At 34.3% G+C, this 22,602-nt stretch overlaps 2 protein-coding genes across 2 annotated transcripts; both read left to right on the forward strand.

The window, feature by feature from the left end:
- Positions 1-13,021: 13,021 nt before the first annotated feature.
- Positions 13,022-16,158, forward strand: LOC132270091 (uncharacterized). The gene is made up of 6 exons (XM_059771296.1): positions 13,022-13,736; positions 13,857-14,101; positions 14,186-14,768; positions 15,179-15,361; positions 15,884-16,041; positions 16,126-16,158. Exons 1-6 carry the CDS (start codon positions 13,022-13,024, stop codon positions 16,156-16,158), a joined length of 1,917 nt encoding a protein of 638 aa, XP_059627279.1.
- A 3,459-nt stretch (positions 16,159-19,617) lies between these two features.
- On the forward strand, positions 19,618-20,359 carry LOC132271412 (uncharacterized). The gene has a single exon (XM_059772777.1). The coding sequence runs from the start codon at positions 19,859-19,861 to the stop codon at positions 20,138-20,140; it is 282 nt and encodes a 93-aa protein (XP_059628760.1). The 5' UTR covers positions 19,618-19,858; the 3' UTR covers positions 20,141-20,359.
- The last annotated feature ends 2,243 nt before the right edge of the window (positions 20,360-22,602 follow it).

Raw genomic sequence — 22,602 nt, forward strand, 5'->3', positions numbered from 1 at the left:
TTGGTAACTTATTTATTCCATTTCGTGGTGAAAAATAAAAAAATAAATAATTGGTTTCGTCCGTTCTTATTGGGCGAGTTTGAGGAGAGAGTTTAAAATATGCAAAATTTTATTAATAATTAATATATAAATAAATATTTTTTTTATTAGTTATAATTTTCTTTTTATCTTTATTTCTTATAAAAATTTAAATTTTAATAATATTTGACTATATTAAAAAAATTATAAAATTTATCTTAAATTTATTTAAATTTAATTTTTTTCCTTGAAAAATATATATATAAAGTCGTACCATTAAATTATTTGCCAACAGCATTTATCACACCATAAAGTTTATTAACTGAAATTATAAAAGCTCAGGTTAATGGTTTGTTATGTTGGAAAAAAATATATGTAACTACTATTTTATAAAAAGAGCACTGTTATTTTTTGCGACACCTAAATAATCAATTATGCACAAATGTGCAAGTTCTGAAAGAAACAAATCTAAAAAAATAAAATAAAAATTATTTTGTATTGCTTACACAAATGAAGTTTTTCGATATGATTACCACGGTCTTTATGTTTGGATTGGTTATATACCAAGTTATTATCTATAAATTTCAAATTACATATGAACAAAACTGTGTTTGAAATCAAATCTTTTGATAATTGGATATCAAAATAATAATAATAAAATAAACAAAAAATTCAAAATGAAATCTCATTTTTATTCCATAGGGGAATTCAAGATACAAAATAGACCAATTTCCAAAGCTTTGAAATTTGACAATTTTTCATCGAATATTGACCCATCATATTTTGTTATTTGAAATCACTTCGACCCCAATTTCATTACAATTCTCCTTTCGAAATCTCATTGCAAAATATAGTTCCTATCAAATCGAGTGATTCTTTTCTCATTTTTTGTTTTTTCAATACTTCAAACAAATATACACCCCACGAACAACTGTTTTTTGTTTGAAGAAGAGAGACTATCATTACATTATCATATGTTCTACATGAATTTGTATCTAATTTTTTTTTTTTTTTTTTTTTTATGATATTACGCATGGATCAGATATGTCATTATGAATTCTTCAAAATAATAATAATAATAATAATAATTTGTCTTCTACAATGAAATTGAATCTGATAAATGAGAAGAACAAAACCAACAAATTAAAACATGCATATATATATATATATATATATATATATATATATATATATATTGTAATGATTCACTAATATATATGTTTTTGTTACAATAATTTATACATAAAAGGTGTTAAAACAAAGTATCCTTATCAGGGACAACCACTCTCCCCCTACCTAGCAACTGTTGGCATCCAAGACCACAAGCTTGCTGACATTGATCGTCGTCGACATCCTTTAGTTTAATGCAAATAGCCTTGCAAGTTTCTATGCAATGCTCGAACGCCTCCGACTCTTTTGATGCTGTCACGACCGTCGTCATGCACATCAGCACCACCAGCAGCAGCGTCCCCACGGCCGCTGATTTTGAAGAACCGGCCATCTTCCCTTTCCGATCACCACCTCCTTCTCTGTCATCATCTATTTGGTTGCAGTGACAAATATGGAGGTTGCTTCAAATGGGTGGTTGCTTCAATACTTGACAAAGTCAAACCTATTATCCTTTTTTATATTTCAATTATATATATATATATATATATATATATATATATATATATTTCTTTTTTTGGCGAAGGATAGAGCACATTATGGACTCTTTCTCTCTATATATATACACACATATTCATGTACAATATTTAAATATACATACTACATACATGTAAAAGAAAAAATAATCAAGAATAAATGACAACTATAATTAATAAACAAAGTTTTTATAGTTATTTGGAGTCGGACTGCTTGAATTCTTTTTTCTTTTCTTTTTTCATATTCAAGTTATCGTCTCAATCAAAATCTAGAATGCATAGATGTGTGTATGAGAAAATTATTAGATTTTTTTATTTTGAAAAAGGGTTTAAGCATCTTAAGAAAATGATTGATTGAAATGAGCTTAATTATTTGGGAAATGAAATACTTATCGAATTGATTGTGGATAACTGTAAATTTTGAAAAATTATAATCTTTCTTAATTGATAACAAAAACAAGACTATATCAAATTATAGTGAAGTTAAAAAAAAAAAAAATTATAGTGAATTTTTGACTTGGGACTTTCTACATCATATTTGATGTTATTTGAATGATTAGTATTAATCAGTCTAAAATATTTAACTTCGCGACAAGGAGGATTTATTAAGTCCAGTTTAAAATTCCATGAGAATATTTGTCTTTAAAATCCTAATGAAAATGTAAATTTGTGATTGAATTATAGCTTAGTGTTTTAATTCTACAATGTCAAGTTTGATCTTGAATTTCAGCAATAATTATGAAGCCCAAAAAACAATAATAATTATTATGGAGCAAGAGTCAAATAATATCATAATCTAACTTTGTGGATAGAGCAAGTGCATCATAATGGTCGGACTATAGTCTAATTGTACAAATATTATTTTCTCAGGTTAAATGTCTTTAATTACTCGTAGGGTATGTATAATGAGTATATGAGTTTCTTGCTGAGATGATCGACTCGTTTAGTGAAGAATTGAATTATATAATCTTCTTATAATTTATGTAGAAAATTATAAAGCACAAGTCAAATAATATCATAATCTAACCGTGAGTTTGGATAGTGTAAAATGTAAATACATAATAACGGCCTAGTCTAAAGATATTTTCTCACATTTTAAAGTTAAATGTCTTTAATTACTCAATAGGGTACAATGAATACGTGAGTTTCTTGTTGAGAGTTGAATTCTAAAATCTTTCTTATTTATGTAGAAAATTCTAGAATCTCCATAGAATTTATGTTGAAAATTATGAAGCAAGAGTCAAATAATATCGTAATCTAACCGTGAGTTTGGATAGAGTAAGTACATCATAACGGTCCAGACTATAATCTAATGATACTTCCATTTTAAAGTTGAATGTTTTTTATTACCATGAGTTTGTGAGTTTCTTTTTACCAAGAAGGCTCTTCGCAGAGTTGAATTCTAAAATCTTCCCTATTTATGTAGAGAATTCTTGAATCTTCCTTGTTTATGTAGAGAGTTGTGGAGTTTTGTAAAAGTATGAAAATTTTAGAATAGAAAATTTCAGAACATGTTGAGTTTGTAGAGGGATATTTTTAGAGTTTATAAATATCTAGCTTATTTGGGTGGAGAATTTTTGAAAGTGCATCAACGCGTGTCTATATAGAGGACGAGAGTTCCATTTATATAGAGGAATGAGTGAAATAGGACACCAAATATGTACCAAGAACTAGTAACTAAAATGTTTTTTTATGCCATTAATCAAAATTAATGATTCATTTTACTATCCCTGTATCAGAAAACTGCGAGCTGAGTGATGGATTTGCAAAAACATTATCAAGTAAGTGTTAGTGAGGGATTTTGCAACGAGGGTCATCTTGTCCCACATCGGAATCGGATGAAAAAGAGATTGGGTATAAATGGATGGGTATGCAGCCTTACCTAACAGTTCGAGCTTTTGGGTAAATAAACAAGCGTCCACCCGTTATAATTGGTATCAGAGCCAAACTCAGTCCTTGATCCGGTGTCGTGGAACGTTAAAAGTATGGGAAGATAAAAAATGTTACGATTACATAAGATGCAGGTTTGTATTACACTTGGATGAAAAAATCACTAGGCCTATAATATTGATTTGATTAATTGAGTGGGAGTAGCCTAATTGTAAATTTATTATTAATGAATGATTAATCATTACTAATCTCTCTTCTAACACTTCTTGCTTGGAAAAAAAATAAAATAAAATGATCAATCTAAAATATTAAAGAATATACAATGATAACGAGATTTATTAGGCTTGGATTTAAAGTGCAATGACATGTACAAATTCTAGTATTTTGACAAAAATGTCATCTTTAACTTCATTATCCTACATAGGAGAATATGAAGTTGTGATTGGATTATAGTTTAGTGTTTTAGTATTATAATGGTACATATGATCTTTAATTTCAGCAATAATTACAGTGTACCAATTAAACTAATATCATTGTTTAACCAAGAGTTTGGTAGTAAGTGTGTCACAACGAGATGAGCTTTAGCCGGTGCTGCAATTGGGAGTTAAGACCCGTCTAAGCCCTAGCTTGGCCGGACTTGATTTTCAGTAGAAGGTTCGCCTTCTTCCCAGCAGCTATGCTCTACAAAGATGGAAACCAAGATCAAAGGTGTAAAAAAAGGTTCTAATAAATTTTATAGAAATCCAAGACTAATTCCTGTGGGCTTTGGAACTGCAAGCTGCAGTCGTTCTAAAGGGCTGGGAAAAGCCCCGGTTACAAGCTTGGAACGACCTTTCAAATTTTATTTGAAATAGACTTGGTACAGGTTTAGTGTTATACGTGTTCACATCGAATTCGGATGAGAAGGAAAATGGGTCTATATAGATTCGATGTTAGCTCCACCCAATTGCTTAATTTTTTTTATCAAACCGCGAAACACTCGACTTATTACAATTGGTACCATAGGCAGACTCAATTCTTGATTCGGGGAAGCGCCCGAACGGGAGGAGTCCGAGAGTGCCTCCCAGGTAGGTAGGGTGCCTTCCTTTCAACGAGGGCATTGCGAGTTTAGGTGAGGGAGAATGTCAAAAGTGTCCCACATCGGAACCAGATGGGAAGAAAAATGGGTCTATATGAGTTAGATATTAGCTCTACTCAACAACTTAAACTTTTTAGTCAAATTGCGAAATACATTAAGCCTTAATTTTTTTATTATTTATTTTTAAAACGTGTTCTTAAATTTATCATTAAACAAAAGTGCGTTTTAAACGCTCCTTAACCATAAGTTGTTGCAACGTACATGACCCAACTATCAAATGTCAGCAAGTGTGGCGGTATTGCTCGAGTGGGAAAAAAATCGGGCCTAAAGTGCCCCACCCTATTGATGCTAGGTTCAAATCCCTTCTCCACCTACTAACCAATCCCATGACCATGTTAGCGACCCTGACGACGGCCGTTCCAATACGCCAAACTGAATGTAGTGAATGTGTGGTTCAAGAAAAGCCTTTTATGTCAAATTTAAATTTATAAAAACCACTACCAACACTACTACTAACGTAGCAAGAGTGAGTAGGGATCGTCCCAAGGGATTATACGTGTTGGAATTTCAACTTTGACTCTAGCGTACCAAATGATTGCAAAAGAGAATTGGGTTGGTTGATTACTTCTAGAAAAGAATTAATTAAAATGCAATAAGATAAAGAGTAAGTAAGAAGGAAAGGTCTTGGGGTGTAGAGATCACCACCAAACAATACTATTCCAAACCATAATCAAGTGACTAATGAGGGAAATGAATGTGTTGCAACAATGTTGTGTGTATAAAAGACATTCAATTGGTAAGGGTGACTCAACAAGTGCAAATTGTCTCAATCAACGTGTGTGAGGCCACAATACATCTATTGGTAGAGGAATATATTGTCTAGACATCATGTGAAGAGAACAAAATATCAAATCATGTCATTGAACCTTTCATTAAGCTCATAATCCAAGCAATCCATAAGGATGACTTAGTTAAACATGCATTATTTAAACATCATGTGAGAGGCCACAATTTATCTATTGGGAGAGGAATAAATTGTCTAAACACATGTGAAAGATACAACATATCATAACTAGTCATTAATCCTTCATTAAGCTCACAATCCACATACAACACAATATTAGAGGAATATGCCATTTGGACTCACAAGCATGGAACATCAAACATCAAGAGTAGATTGTCCTCCCATCTAACATTATACTACCACTACACTAAATCTACACTACTAGCATGAAAATAAAGCTATCTAGACTAGGGGATAGGCACAAACCATCAAGAATAGGCATAAACCATCAAATGAACCAAAATAGCATTCATTAAGCATATCATCTTGATAATCTCTAGATGTATAGCATCAATACACATAGACATGCATCAAAAACACTAAATCTAGAGATAAGCACATGAATATCCTACTCTAGCATACATAGACATATGGGTAGAATAGAATAGTCAATTGGAAGCATTAAATCATACAAACCATGAAATAATCAAGATTTATATATACATGAATATCAAGATGTATCATACAACACTAATCCCTCAATAATACACAAGATTAGAGTATAGAAAGCATGCTTGGGGCTAACTCTAGCCCCAAGAGGATGTCTAGACACTCATGGTAGTGATGATCCAACCCTCAAGGGCTAACTCCATGGCTGCTCCTTGTTAGAGAAGATCTCCTCCAATGGTGCTCTAGCTTCCCTCCTTCCTCCTCTCCAAAAAGAGCCTCCAAGAATGATTTTCAATGTGTGACAAGAGACTCTAGACTCCTCTCCAAAAAGTGTATCATATTCCTTATATAGGTAGATCAAATACACCCTATGATGAGCTGTGGTCGTGCAAGACATATTCTCCAATGATTGGGTGAAGAACGGAATAAATGAGCTGGACTTTAACTTTTTCTCGCTGGAGGAAGTTCGATCGATCGAACCTTAACTTGGATCGATCGAAGATGGGTTCGATCGATCGAACTGCATTTTGGATCGATCGAAGTGGTCTGACTCCTCCGGATAAGGACAAGGCTGAGATATTTCGAAGATATTTATGGGGAAAATGACAAAAGTGGTTGGTAGGCGTACAGCTGTGGATAAGATCAATCATTTGAATAGGACAAAATAGGGTTCGATCGATCGAAGGTGATGTTGGATCGATCGAACTTGGAATTTCAGCAAAGGCCAAGGTTGGATCTATCGAGAAGTACTGTGATCGATCATAGATGTTCGATCGATCTAACTTTTCAGCTACACAACTTTGATTCCTTTTTGCTCCTTACTTTCTCCACTTTGCTCCCTCCTTTGGTTTATCTCAGGATTGCTTCAATTAAGCTCTTATTTGGCTGAGTTAGCTCAATTTTGGGATTAGTGCCTGAAAATATAAATAACACGTAATAAGTCTAAAACGGTAAAGTAAGATAGATAAAGGTACTAGAATGCTTAAGTTTAACGGGTTTAAATGCGCACTTTTCAGTACTCATCAGACCCCGAAGTATTTGGCCAAATAAATTATTAGATAGTTCTGGTCTATTTGACACTTGGTGGACTAATTCAATGAAAACCCTCCGATCATGAAACTTTGTAATTTATTAATACAATCTTGTGGGGCCATTTTCTAAATCCGAAAGTCTGTATTTAACTGATTCATTAAGTATTAATGGTCCAGAACTATCTAATAATTTTTTATTTTGCCAACATTCCAAAGCCATCCATTGGTGGCTACTTTATTTTATTGTATTCATATTATGATAATAGTGGGTCAGGTCCCTTGGTAATAACTTGATAGTTGTTGAGTTGGTGGATTTAGAAGGAAGAGAAGGGAAATTGGATTAGAACCTCATTAGCTGAAATGGGCTTCATTAATTGGCCCGACAATCCCATAATTCAAATAAACTCATTTAATTGTACTTAACACACCATTATATAAGAATAATTCCACTCTAAATCGTGAATGGTAAAATCATCGGGCTAATTTACAAAATAACCCCTCCACGCATTATTGACTAATGGATTAAATAAATATTGTCATTGATCCAATTGCACAATAAAACATTTATTCTTACTATTTGATTATTTCTGCTTAATCACGCGGAAACTTCTTTTAATAAAATAATATATATATATATATATATATATATATATATATATCCAAAAAATAATTTTATCAAAATCCACACCAAGCGTTTGGATTTACCGTGATCAAAATGAATTAATCATCGTAAAATAAATGTGAAGCATAGATATAATCTGAAAAGTAGGTTTCAAAATCAACGATCAATAGATACCCATGGTACTCGAATTTTTAGTCCCAAAGCCCACCGAATAAATCAATCCATCCACTAACTAAGGCAAGATTTCGTAACTTTCATACTTAAGAGTCAAATTGCCATAATACTGATAAGAACAATATTGCTATGACATATATCAGAATCTTTAACTTATCATCGATCTCACTCAAATTCTTCACTGATGGAGAATCCATTTTATTTTACCGAATTAGAATATAATTATGATAATACGTTGCATCCCTAATTCATTGTGGTATGTGCATGAACACACAATATACAAATGAATCAACCCGAATAGTCAAAAGACACCTCAATCCATTTCTAAACTAATCAATGCACAACATTCACCATATGTATATAAAGCATTAAAATCGCAGATTCAATAATCAAAATGTCTATTACAATCCATTTAGGCACATAATCTCAACATGAAGGCAATTGAAAAGTTATTGAAACCCATCTTCACACACACACACACACACATTATAAAGTTAAAGCAAAATACGTTGGAATTCTATATTTCTCTCTCTAAGAGCAATTCCAATGCTCTTTCATATTGGGCTGCTAAATTCAAAATATGAGAGGGGGTGAAAAAAGGGCTCTCATTTGGGCTCTCAAATTTTGACATTCTCAAATATAACAGCTGCCAATTTTTTTTGGCAAGCCTTTTATTTCTCTATACGACGTAGTTTAATCTCTCTCTCCCTCAATCCTATCAGCCTTTTTTTCTATACCTTTCGTTGCATTCTATTTGTCCCTTTGAGTTGCCCTGTCGTCTCTTTCTCCCTCCCATTTGCAACGATCGGCAATTATCGACAACGACCGACACTTAAACGATCGGTAAATTCTTTCTTATCGGATCTGTATTTTCTCTTTCCCTTCGCTCGAGTTTTGTTTCGGTGTTCTTTAACTCCTCTTCTTCTGTTCATGTTGCCTCATATATGATTGTATATTAATTTCTTCTTCTTCTTAATTTTTTTTTTGGTGATTATTTTTATATCAAATGAGATTTATCAAAGACTTTTATGAACACAGGTAATAGGAAACTCTTGCCTTTTTATCGTCTTAAAACTCAATTTGTTGATTTCCTTTTTTTATTATTGTTTTAAATTATTTGTTGAGTTCTATCCGTTGATTAGTCTGGATTTGTAGTTCTCTTAAACTCCTCTGATTCTTTTCTTCTTCTTCTTCTTTTTCCCATTTTATCTATGTTTAAAACTTAAGTCAATATTTCCTCCATTCAGTGTAAATGTCGCAGGGAAAAGGGAAAAGGGTTTGCAGATAAAAATGAAACTTTTTGAATTCTGATGAAAGTTTCTGATTAGGCCTCCACGGTTCCACCATCTCCCTCAAAGGCTTCAATTCAATCAAGGGGATTGCTTCACTAGTTCTAAAACATGTTTTATGTATTTTTCTTGTTTCAGTCTCCGGAATCTACTTGGTTGAAATCACACAAATTTTTAAAGTTTCAGCTATGTCTTCGTTTCTTCTGTTTCTCCTTTTCAGCAATCAAAATTATCAAATGGAGCATTAATTTAATCCCAAAACATTAGAATATTCTGAATTTCTGATTCATCAAATGATTGGTGGGCTACTTTTTTCTTTTTTTCTTTATTCTGGAGCATTAGTAATTAGTAAATCAGTAATCAAATGGAACATTAAGTGTCTCCTTGTTTGATTGTGTATGTTACTACATCATCTTCATCTAAAAAGGCCACTGCAGAATGTAACACATATTATTCAACAAATAGTGCAAATATGACCTTATATTTTGCTTATCCAAAATACAAAGATTACACACATTAACACTAAAGTAGGATAAATTAACTAAACAACCCTTAGACTTTGAATGCTATATGGAAGTTGTGCCTGCTAGTACTGCTACCATCCTTCTTTACAAAAGATTTTGATTTTGAAACTAAATATTTTCAGTCAATTATTGGATTGATGGATTTCAGATTCTTTAATGGAGTCTTTTTTATATATAAAGTACTTTGAAGTATCTGGTGTATGGATAATTGTTAGTTCGATCTATTTAGAAAAAGGCACTAGTGGCACTACTTTGGTAATACCCTTTGTTTATCAGACATTTTCAATAATATGAAATTGAAAAAAATAATCATGCTCAGTGTATGTTCATGTTGATATTAATCTAGAATACTAGCAAGAACAGAGTGATTAAGACCATTTTTTTTTCTCATTATTTGCACCAAAATATAATTGTGAGCAGTTACATTATTATTGAGGCTCTCTACAAAGCATTTCGAACTCTCAAATTGTACATAACTGCCCTGCCGAGTTATTATTTATACAAAGAAAAACAAACAAATCAATGGCTTAATGCTAAACCTTGGCTCTTCTATGCTACTACTCTCTTTGGATCTTTCTTAGTTCTTAGTAAAAATAAAACAAAAATATATAGCAATATAGTAATTTGTGAATGCTGGGAATGGTAGTTGAAAAAGAATGGTGGTTATGTCAAAAAATAGCATTTTGCATAAAATGTATCATTGAAGCAGAATTGTTAAAATGTAGCATTTTGACATTGCAACACCTGTCAAAATATAGATTTGGCATGCGAAAATGACTTTTAGCATTGGAGATGGTCTAAATATTGTTTGATATTTGAGGTTAAAAGGTCATTTAAATTTCCTTTTTATTTTACATTTTCTTTCAGTTTAATTGGTAAGGGTTTTATGTAATTTTGTCCAGCATAAACAACCTCAATAGAGATCGAAAAACACCATGGCCCATTGGGTACATGCCTACCCCGTCACGTTTAGAAGGATTATATGAATGGCTAAATGGTTTTGAGGCAATAATTGGGTTGAAATTTAAAACCGCGTAGTTACGGAACGAGAATGGGGAAAGATTACCACACCCCACCCCATTTATCCTAATAAATTATGAATTTTCCCTTAAAAATTATTTTATATTATAAAATATTAGATATATATTAAGCAAACTTTAGATTTGCCTATTCCATCAGTAGATATCATTTTATATTATTCTTATTTGAGATCCTTTTATGTTTTATTACGATGTTTCTACAATAATATTAAATCTCAAGTTATAATTGAGGATTTAAATCTTGTTTCTATACGCATAAGAGAAGAGAAAATATATTGTTACATGGTTGAAAAATAGTTTCATTATTTACTTTTGTTAAATTCATAATATAACTAAAAAAAATACACTTCTAAATCCTTCAGATCACTTAGTTTAATAAACAATTTTGGACAAGCATGAATGGAGTTGGGGATAAAATCCCTTGCATTAAAATGTGTTTGAAATCACTTTTATAGAGAATATTTTTTCGGTAATTATGTAGAATGACAGGTTTGCATTTATTCGACGTTAAATTATGAGATGCATTAACAAGTCCGACACGGAGTATTCAGTGAAAAAAGAAAGGCAAAAGTGCAAACAACCCCCCTGAACTATTAGAAATCGACAATTTACCCCCCTGGACTACAAAAATGAACAAGCCAGTACCACAATTATCCAAATCGTTCAAATTAACCCCTGAAACGTAATTCCGGTCGACCTCATTGTAAATTTACAAAACTACCCATCGTAATTAAGAAAAAAAAAATACAAAAATAAATAATAAGAGTGAAATACTGTGAATGCCCTTCATGGATATACACTTAGTTTTCCCAAACGTTGCCTAAGTGTTGAAGTTGTAACCCTGTCTATTGAGTGCTTAGAGAATAGAAGATGCAAGGTCGCGAATCTAGGGCTTCTAAGTGCAATGAAGACTGAGGGTCTCTAAACTACGATTTGAAGGAGTTATTGTGTGGTTTTGGTGTTTTGTATTGAAGATTGAAGAAATCTGAAGTCTTAGAATCGATCGTGCAAGAAAGAGGGTTGAATCGTAAGTGTGCTTACTATTCCAAAAGCTGATTTTAATTTCAAAATCGCTACTTTATGTTTTATTTTCATGTTATTTTGATGTTATTGTATGTTAGGGTTACTGAATACTAAGTGTCACTAAATTTCTAGGGTTTCTGACATTTTTTCTATAAATGGTTTGTAGTAGATATTTTTGCATGCGTATGGGCGTTATTTTATATTGTGATTGTTGGTAGGGTTTTCGAAATCTTGATTTCAACCTTTTATAATGCATGAATATATATATATATATATATATATATATATATATATATTTGGTACTATCAGCACAATAATTGAGATATTGACAAGCATGTGCATATTTTTTGTCTATATAATATACATGGGTCATTATAATGCATGAATTCTTTTGGATTTTAATGATTTTTTTGGTACTGTCAGCACAATAATTGAAATTTTTTGGTACTACCTTTATATTTCTTAAAGTGTATTGACCCTACTGTGTGTCATTGTATTGTGCTTTTGGGGTTTGGTTCTTGCTTTTTGTCCATGTGTTGTAGTTGTTGTCTTTGTCTTGTATTTGTCATCTACATAGTTTATTGCATAGTAGGCCATTGCATTCTGTTTTGTTAATTTTAATTGCAATGCTAATTAATTAATTTTATTTTTTGTTAACAGATCATGTCTAGGTTAGTTAGTTTGGAGGTACACCATGGAGGATCTTTTAAGGGCACACCCCTTAATTATACAGGTGGCACTGTAACCTTGATTCATAATATAGATCTGGATTACTTAAATTCTTTTGATCTAAATCGTGTGGTGAAGAAGCTTGGGTATGATGATAAGAGAAGTGAATTATATTATAGGAATCCGATGGTGAGCAGTGATGAAGGGATTAAACAAATATTAAAGGATGAAGATGTTTTGGGCTACATTAGTTGTCATCAGAGGTTTAGTTTAATTAAAATGTTCATCATCTCACCTAATATTGAAGTGGTTGATGGGGAGGGGGATGGATCAGAGCATGCTGAGTGGGAAGATGAAATCCTAGAATGGGCTACTAAGGTGGCAAATGGTAATGTTGAGTTGTCAATGAACAATGGTGATGGGGAACAAGGTTTAATTGATGCTGAGATAGAAGATGGTGAGATAGAGCATGGGTATGATACTGAAATAGAAGAAACTAAGATAGAGTTTGGGTATGATGCTGAGATGGAAGATGCTGAGATGGAAGGTGCTGACATATAAGGTGACATGGCACATCAATTTGTTGAGGTGGAGGCTATTGTTGCTGAGATGGAAGATAAAATGGCATATGAAGATGGTGAGGTGGAGCCTACTGTTGCTGAGAACAATGAACATGCCAATTCTGGGGTGGATCTTGATGACCTTGATCTACATGAAAGGGAATACAATTTTTCTGACATTGAATCAACATATGCTCCAAGTGATGAATTTCAAAGTTTAAAGGGCTCATCTGAAGATGAAGATGAGGAAGAGAATAATGATGGAGGCCGGCAGAATCCAAGGGTTAATGGCTTTGAAGTGGGAAAAAAATATGAATCAGCAGAAAAGTTCAGAGTAGACTTGAGGGCTCATGCTATTAGTGAGAAGTATGACATTAGATTTGTGAAGAATAAACGAGAAAGAATTACTGCCAAATGTGCTTCTGATTATGGGTGGAGGATACATGCATCAATCAACACTGAAGATGGCAGTTTTGAGATAAAGACATTCAATTCAACTCATCATTGCTCTTATACTAAAATTAACAAGCAAGCATCGTCTTCTTTCTTGGCAAAAAAATACATAGAGACCTTGAGGGATGAACCTGCATGGAAGACTGATGCAATGAAAAAGGCTGTTTTGAGGGATTTGGATGTGATTGTTTCTGGCTCCAAGGTTTATAGAGCAAAGAAGAAAGCAGTCTCACACATTGAGGGGAACCATGGGTCACAATTCAGAAGAGGTTGAGACTACTGCCATCTAGTTCAATCTACAAACCCTGGTAGCATTGCAGTCACCACTATTGACAGACCAACACTTGAAGACCCTGCAAGATTTGAAGGGTTATTCATTTGTTTTGAAGCAATGAGCAAAAGTTTTTTAGAAGGGTGCAGACCATTCATTGGAGTGGATGGATGTTTTTTGAAAGGTCCTTACAAAGGCCAACTCTTAAGTACACTTGGAAGGGATGGAGACAATGGGATTTTTCCTATTGCTTTTGCTGTGGTAGGATCTAAAACAAAGCAGTCATGGAAGTGGTTCATGGAACAACTAGAGAAGGCTTTGGGTTTATTACATCGGTTTACATTTATGTTTGATAGACAGAAGGTAATAATTTAATTTATGTTTTTTTAATATATGTTTGTTTGCATGTTCATTTAATTAATGTTTATATGTTTCTTTTTTTGATAGGGATTAGTTGACACTTTTGAAGACATGTTGCATGGTTGTCATCATAGATATTGTGTAAAACACATGTATGAAAATTTTAAAAAGAAGTTTAAAGGGGTGAAGTTGAGAAATGAGATGTGGAATGAATCACGTGCACTTACTGAGAGTGTATTTAAGTATCACGTGCAGATTATAAAGGACATTGATAAGGGAGCCTATGAGTGGCTTGCAAATGTGCCTCCTAGGTTATGGTCAAGGCATAAATTTGAGGATAATTCAGAGTGTGATTTAGTTGTCAACAATCTCGCTGAGACATGGAATGACAAAATTGGTGATGCTAGGGACAAACCACTCATTACTATGTTGGAGTGGATTCATGGTTATTTGATGCATCGCAATCAGTCTAAAAGGCAGTGGATTCAGAATCAGACTGGGTTTTTGTGCCCTACCATAGCAACTGACTTAAAGAACCTAATAGATGACTGTGGACATTGTACTACCAGAAAGGCAGGTGCTGATATTTTTAAGGATTACTATAAAGGTGTTAATGAGGGTGTTAACTTAGCAAATAGAACATGTAGCTGTCGAGAATGGGATGTGAAAGGTATACCATGCATTCATGCCATTGCATGTATAATATCTGAAAGGGGCAGCCTGAGAATTATGTGGACAGTTGTTATCATAGAGAGACTTATTTCAGGACATATAACCATATTATATACCCTATGCCCCTTAGGAACTTGCAACGAGAAGTTGACACTGATCCTATACACCCACCTATTGTTAAGCCTGTAACTGGTAGGCCTAAAAAGGTAAGAAAAAAGGCAATTGGTGAGGTTAGTAAACCTGGTGTTGCTAGCAAAAAAAAAAAAAAAAAACATCTAAGGTGTGGAAGATGTAGGGAGACAGCCCACAACACTAGGACTTGCAAGGCAACTGAGGCAATACCTAAGAAAAAAGGTCAAGTAAAAGGTAAAGGATGTAGACCTCATCTGCTTATTGTTTCTGGTGTAGCTAGTGTACTGCCGGACCATATAGATATACAAAATGAAGCTGATGCAAGAGCAAGAGGAGCTGGAGGTAATGAAGCTGATACAAGAGGAAGAGGAGCCAGAGGTGGTGCAAGAGGAAGAGGGGCTGGAAGGGTTATAGCTATCACTAAAAGGCAACTACAGAAAGTATATTGTTTAAATTACTGTATGTTCTCATAGTTTATTATGATTTCACCATTGTAGTAATATATATATATATATATATATATATATATATATATTTACTTAGGTCATTACATTACCATCAATGTATGGGACTATGCTAAACAATTTGAGGAGTAGCCAAGCATTATCATCATTAGTTGACTTGATGTCTTGTGGAGCAGTTAAGCATCATCATCATCATCAGGAAGGTATATATATTTAAATTGATTTCTATAGTAGTGAAGTTCATTATCTCACTGTAATTCCAATGTTGTGAATCTTTTCTTATGGCAGACCCACTACAATGGATCCAAGACTCTAGGCACCATTGGGATTAGTGTATGCAACTGATGTTTTTTTGCTATGTTTTGGTACGTTTTGGCAGATGACATCATACAACTTTTGGTAGATGGCAACATACAGCTTTTAATCCAAATGTTGTGTTTTTGTTGTATTTTGGTAGATGGCAGCACACAACTTTTGCTGTGTTTTGTTTTTTCTGTGTTTTGGTTTGCTTTGTTAGCTGTAGATGGCAGCACACACCTTTTGTATTTTCGTATGGTTTATTTCTTTGATGGTACAACGGTTTATGTCTGTGATGGTACAATGGTTGATGTCTGTGATTGTACAATGGTTGATGTCTGTAATGGTACAATGGTTTATATTGCTTATGCTATAATGGTTTTTTAATTATAACAGGTCTGTGTAGTTGTGTTCTTTTATTGCAGTTGTGTGGCTTTTATTATTTTTATAAACTTGGTGCAGTTGTGTTCTATTATTGCACTTGTGTTACAGTGAGAACTTTATAATATTGCTATGTTGGTGCAATGAGAACTTTATTATGTTGCTTGGTTGGTGTAATAATTGACAATGTGCATATATATTTTGTCTGTGTGTTAAAATATCATACTGTTAGCAATGTGCACATGTTGAAAAAATAATAATAACTTCCAATTATATTTATTACATTACACTCTATTAACTAGCCACACAATTAACATCATAATACCACATGATATAAATCCTAATATGAAAACATTTAAATTTGTAATTACAGTGCTTTTAGTTATTCTACTTGCTATAGGTTGTTCCACTTCCAAGTTCATATATAAGTTCTCATTGTACCTTCTGCTCTCAAACATGATATTGTCCTCATAGCTACCCCTCTTTCCATTCTACTTCAATTAAGTTCTCTTTCATCTTCATTATGTTGGGGATCTATCCATCTCAAGATCCCACAGGACCGTATCAGATAGCTTCCACATCTATAGAACCTTCGCCCTAAATTCGCAGTAGTTGTTGCTCTTCTCAAAGGAGATTTTACTCCACAGTAGCAATACAAATCTTCATGCATTCTACCACGATATGGTACATTATTCGAACTTCTTGAGGTCATGGATGGCTCTATATGCCTACAAACAATTTATACAACTTCATAAATTCATACTCGCTATATAAATTTAAAAAAAATAAAATAAAGACTAAAATATACTACATTATACAGAGGATTGCCCAGTAAAATATAGTACATTATATATGATAATATATATATATATATATAAAATACAGAAATACACACCCACACACATTCACGTGTGTATATATATACATAAAATAGAGAAAACACACCCACACACATATATGTATATTTACATATATACATATATATATGTATGTATATTTTACCTTCAACTTTGTTCTTCAAATTAGTCTTTAGTATTTGGTGCAAAGGTGGAGCAGCAGGATGGAAGAAGGCAAATGATGAGATGGAAGGAGGAAAATGCTGAAATGGTTAATTTATAGGCAAAGGGCTACAACGGTCATATTGCAGGGCAATTTCGGAATTAAGAGAAAAGTACAGTCACGTGCTGACCTTGTGGGCTAGAAAGTGGCCGAAATTGCGTTTCAGGGGTTAATTTGTACGATTTATAATAGTTGTGGTACTGAAGTGTTCATTTTTGTAGTCCAAAGAAGTAAATTGCCGATTTCTAATAGTTCAGGATTGTTTGCACTTTTGCCAAAAAAAAAAAAAAAAAAAGTATTTAATACAGTATATATATATATATATATATATATATATATATATGGGTAAAGTGCAAATAACCCCCCTGAACTTTACTCTCTCTCCCTAAAAACCCCCCCTAAACTATTTTTTTACAATTAACCCCCTGGACTATCAATTTTTTTGCAAAAAATGCCCACCGGCGAAGTTTCGGCTATTTCTCACCATTAAATGGGGGTGTGTTATTCACGCGCGATTACAGAAAATAAAAAATGACAAAACAGCCCTTTATGATTATAAAGGTATAAAAAATAAAAAAAAATCTTGCATAGCCGCCGGCACTCATTGCCGCACAGTGTAGTCTTCCTAAGCACATTCATATATCTACTCATCGATCAGAACAATACCCTTGGCTTCTCTCTCCATTCCCAAATTGACGGCGGTGGTGGGTGGGTCACTGCAGTACAGTGTCACCATCCTGAGCACATCCAAAGTGAATAGACGGTGGTGGTGGGTGGGTCGATGTATGTATATAGTAATATAGAGAAGGGGTAAAAACTCGAGAGAGAAAGGAGTAGGACGGCGAACAAAGTGTTCGACTGCCGGACCGGAACTCACTGCTAAGTCAAACCAAGCTTACCGAAAGAAGATGAACAGAGCTCGTCGTTTGTTCACCGGAGTCACACGCATGTCTTGGAGCTCACTGGATGGTCACCGTGACTGGGTCTCAGTCTCATTGTTTTGGTTTCTCTCACTTCTCTGTCATCTCTGTCTTCTCTCTTTCTTGCGGCCGGCATCAACACCATGGAATCACCATCAGCAAAGAACTCCCTCAACAGGACCAAAAAGCAAACCCATTTCTCATCTTCATCACCAAACACCACCAAAGCTCATAGCCAAGGAAAACAGCCAAAACTCTGGCCTTTCAGACACCATTCAAGTCCACTTTGCTCATCTTTTTTTGACCACTCACTCTCACCATTCAATTTCAGTACCTCACAACCCTAAAATTGCCCTCAATTCAAGCGATTTGGATCCAAAAATAATCAATTCAATTTCTGAAAACTCTACCAATGGTTTCGATAATGCGGTTTCAGCGCCTCAAAACCCAAATCAGCCGAAAATTGCATCGATCATCATCATCGCCGCAGAGCGAGAGAGTGAGGGGTGAAGGTGATGGCAACTGGCGAGCGAGAGAGAGCTCGGCGGTGTAGAGCACGGTTGTGGAGATGTCGGCCAGTGGAGAGCTCGGCGGTGCAGAACAGCGACTAAAGAAGTCGCGATTCCGGCGCAAATCAGTGACTGGCACAGTGGCGACGGATCTGGCGTTGGCATTGGCATCGGCCGACATGTCTGCACGCCGCCGATCCCATCGCCTTCTGCGACGCCGTGAAGAGACTGTTCCCTTCGGTTCCTCTTATCTTAGTAACAGCGACTTGAAAAATTTGCGCCGTCAGTTCCTCTCCTCTGTGTATGTATTAAATCCACTGTGTATGGATTTAAGTTCTGGATGTATCTATAGAATCACAACAATGAGTGATGGGTTATTTGAGTTTTGGATATATGTATTAAATCAACTGTATTCAATTAGATGGGTCACGATTCCGGAAGCGGCAAGGAAGGATCCCACCGGCGTCAAATGAACATGGTGATGAAGTAGTGGGCAGTGACAGCGAGAAGTGATTATGCGACGCCGTTAAGAGACTGGTCCCGCCGTAGGCAACGAGGTCTCGTCAACCTCGCCTTTCTCAACATTGTCAACCTTCGTCAACAAACCTTTTTGGTGAGCATCATATAGACCAGGCGAAACCTTTTTGGTCGACAAACGTCGTCAACAATGGGAAAAATAGAGCTTAGAGAGAGAAAGCCTTGCGTATAAGGCCGTGTTTGGCGGTAACAAAGATGAGGTGATAAGGTAATGATGTGTTGTCACAATTCTATTAGATTATTAAGATTTGAGTTAAGACAATACCAATACGACGTAGTTTCACTTAAGGGTAATATTGTAATCTTCTTTTTTCGGTGTCGAACCTCACTTGATGTCTTTAACTGCAACTTTATCATAATTCAGGGGGCAATTGTTAATTCAGGAAAGTTTTGTACAATTGGTTGAAAGTCCATGAAGTTATTTGCACTTTACCCCATATATATATATATATATGTATATATATATATATTAGGTTCACGAACTTTCTTAATACCTTATAATTCTGTCCCTTTGGCTCGAGTCCCTTTGGCTGAGGCTGATGTTGGATCGTAGTTTGTTTTTTTGTTGTTGCTTTGGTTTCTTCTGTGATTGCCTCTGGGCAAAAAAAAAAAAAAAAACTTTTTTAATACAGTATATTCTTAAAATGGTCGACTCGAGCTGCCCTATAATTCTGTTCGGCTTGGCTCGTGAAGCAAGAAACAACAAAACTGTCGAAAGAATTCAGGTGAAAACTGAATCAACGACAGATTCCTAGAGAGAGAAAGAGAGATATTTTAGAGAGAGAAAACATGGTGTTCAACAGTTTGCTGGTGATATCGGTGGCGAACCGATCAGCCGATGTTTGGCAACACCTCGCACGCTTTCCCGATCCTATAAGCAGCGAACAATTGTTAGATCTCGTCTGTTGTTTCCCAATTCAACAGATAGGTCGTTTGTTGATGTGCATTTGGACATTCCTTTGCCTCCCTCCTCCCGATTCTTTCTATTCGTACGCCTACTACGAGTCCGATTCGTCTTCGACCAGTCTCGATGACGACGATGATTACGATTACGTTTCACATTCGGATTGACGTGTAATTCGGCTTTCATGTACAGTAATCTTCAATCCAATTCTCTCTATTATGGTTTATGTTGATTTTAATTCGAAATCTTTGATTGTTGTTTACTAATTAACCGTTAAAATTGATGAACTGTTATTGATATTGGGTGAATTTACAAATTGGTGTAAAATATTCATGTTGAATTTATTGTTTGGTTGAAAATCTACATATGTTTTTACTGTTGTGTTATATATGTTTTAATGAAGAACTCTGGGTTGATCGGAAATGAAATAATTAAACTGTGTTTTAAGTATTTGATATATCCATTTATTCTTTGAGGCGTTGTTGTTTACTAATTAATTACCTGTTTCAATTGATGGATTGAGTGGCTAATGAGTAGATTTTCATATAAACATGCTATGAATTGTGTGATTAGTGTAAAAGATATATGTTTGAGTACTGGGTTTGGTTTATTTAGGTTCTTCTGATGGTTTTTATTGAACATTAGTACTATTGTCTTATATCTAAGAATATTGGATTGGTTGATCGTGAAGAGAAGTTAAATTTTGTTGGGGAATGTTGGATCGACAGTGGGAATACAATTTTATGCATTTATAACATCCATTTATTCTTTGTGTCTTTTTAAAGATAGTATTCTCCATACCGTGTAGGATCATCTCATTCTTCTTCCTCCTTAAGGGTTTGGCTTCAGATTGGATTATGGGAGGAAACATATCAAGAGTCCTGATCACAATGTCCGTGTCATACTCATTTTGTGATTTACTTTTTCCGTTGTAAGATTCTTCTAGAGAACTTTGTATGCTTAGACTACTATTACACAACCTTCCCAACTCCTATAAGCAGATACCCTAGCTTTTTATTGATATGATTCTCACATTCCTATACATATCTTTTATCCTTTTCCACAAGTTGGTGCCTAGAACTTTAATAATCTGGAGGATTAAATTGTAAAGTTTCCCCATATCTTTTATCCTTTTCCTCAAGATTCAATTGGGGATTCTTAGAGGAAAGATACAAGTTCTTGGAGCATTTTGAGAGCTCGAATATCTTTTCTTGTGTTAACCAAGGGAAGTGCTTATTGCATGCCAAATAAAATCTAAATTGGTGATCGTTTGGAGTACATGTAATAATTGTTGATGGTTAGGGTTTTAAAGTTCCACCTCATGCACCTTGAAATAAGGTTCTGATAACTATGTTCTTGACCCCCTTCATAGCATGGTTCTATTTTCTAGTAACACATGGCAGCGTAATTAGTTGTAAACTGTTTAGCCTGAGCCCTGAAGCCATATTACAGTCTTCTTTAAGACACACTTTGTGAATAAAAGCCCTTTGCTATGTCATTTATTTGGTCGGCAAATACCTTTTTCTAGAATTTCCACTTTTGGGTTGCCCATGTTAATTTTACATGATGGAACTGGCCTTTATTTCCTTAAAAGTCCATCATGCATTTTGTATTGAATTATTGATTGAGGTACGTATAAACGATTTCAAGTCTGGAAGAATAGGGTTCAAAGTCTCCGAGACATCACCATAAACATCCTCCCCTCCCCCTTTTCTTCTTCATTAAAACTATTTGTATTATTTGTATTTAAGGCTTTGGAGGATTTGATAGGTTTAAAAATGAAATGTCCTGAGTGTAATGGATACTACATCTGAGTATATGTCTTATTTCATTCATTTCTATGATGGTTCTGTAGTTATAGATTCCAATAGGTTTTGTATTTACATACCGTAGTTAAAAAGAAAAAAAAAAAAAGGCAAAAATTGTTGTATGTGGGGCTTATTGTTTCTTCCCACAGTTTTAGCACATTGCTATCATAACTCTAGGTTGTGATGCCTAGAAAATCTTTTGCCATTCCTACTGAAGTGAGTGTTCTACAATTTTGTTTGCCACACCCTTCCGGCTTGGTTGACCTGTTCCCTATATCAAATCAGATGTCAATAATTACTGGGGACCTTCTTTTTTAGGTAAAGTTGGATCCATTTATTGTTCAAGAAATGGAGGAATTATGCAAGAAAACTGCAATTTCTCTAGATCAACCAATTACACTTGCACATGGACACATTTTTTTCCTAAGCAAAATCATGGCACACACATGGAGAATGGTTGATTTCAACAACCTGTAGCATTGCTCCCGTCCTTTCTTGTCTACCCATTGTCCATGTCAACATATATTATCTGGTGCAAACATGAGATAGGTTTCCCAACAAATATCCTAGTGGGAAATTCAACAAATCTTTTATCTGTTTTTCTAATAGTATCAATCCAATAATATTTCATAATTATACTCTTTCAAATAATCCACACCTTCCTAGGTAATGAGGAAGCCTTTAGTGAAACTTCTCGCCAATTTCATCTCATGGAAGATTTGAGTAAATATTGAGATTTACCTGTGGCTTAAGCTTTTCCTTTTTCCGGGAAAGCACAAATTTATCCACTAAAAGCACCAAATGGGCAACACATCTACACA

Source organism: Cornus florida, unplaced genomic scaffold, assembly GCF_030987335.1.
Source record: "Cornus florida cultivar Cherokee Brave unplaced genomic scaffold, ASM3098733v1 CherokeeBrave_3.0.0_Hap2_Chr08, whole genome shotgun sequence".
In the NCBI taxonomy this organism is placed as follows: Eukaryota; Viridiplantae; Streptophyta; class Magnoliopsida; order Cornales; family Cornaceae; genus Cornus; species Cornus florida.

Coding starts and splice junctions, on each gene's coding strand:
- LOC132270091 (XM_059771296.1), top strand. CDS start 13,022: ATGGCACATCAATTTGTTGAGGTGGAGGCTATTGTTGCTGAGATGGAA. Junction 14,102..14,185: donor TTATGTTTGATAGACAGAAG/GTAATAATTTAA, acceptor TTTTTTTGATAG/GGATTAGTTGACACTTTTGA. Junction 16,042..16,125: donor ATATTGCTTATGCTATAATG/GTTTTTTAATTA, acceptor AACTTGGTGCAG/TTGTGTTCTATTATTGCACT.
- LOC132271412 (XM_059772777.1), top strand. CDS start 19,859: ATGGTGTTCAACAGTTTGCTGGTGATATCGGTGGCGAACCGATCAGCC.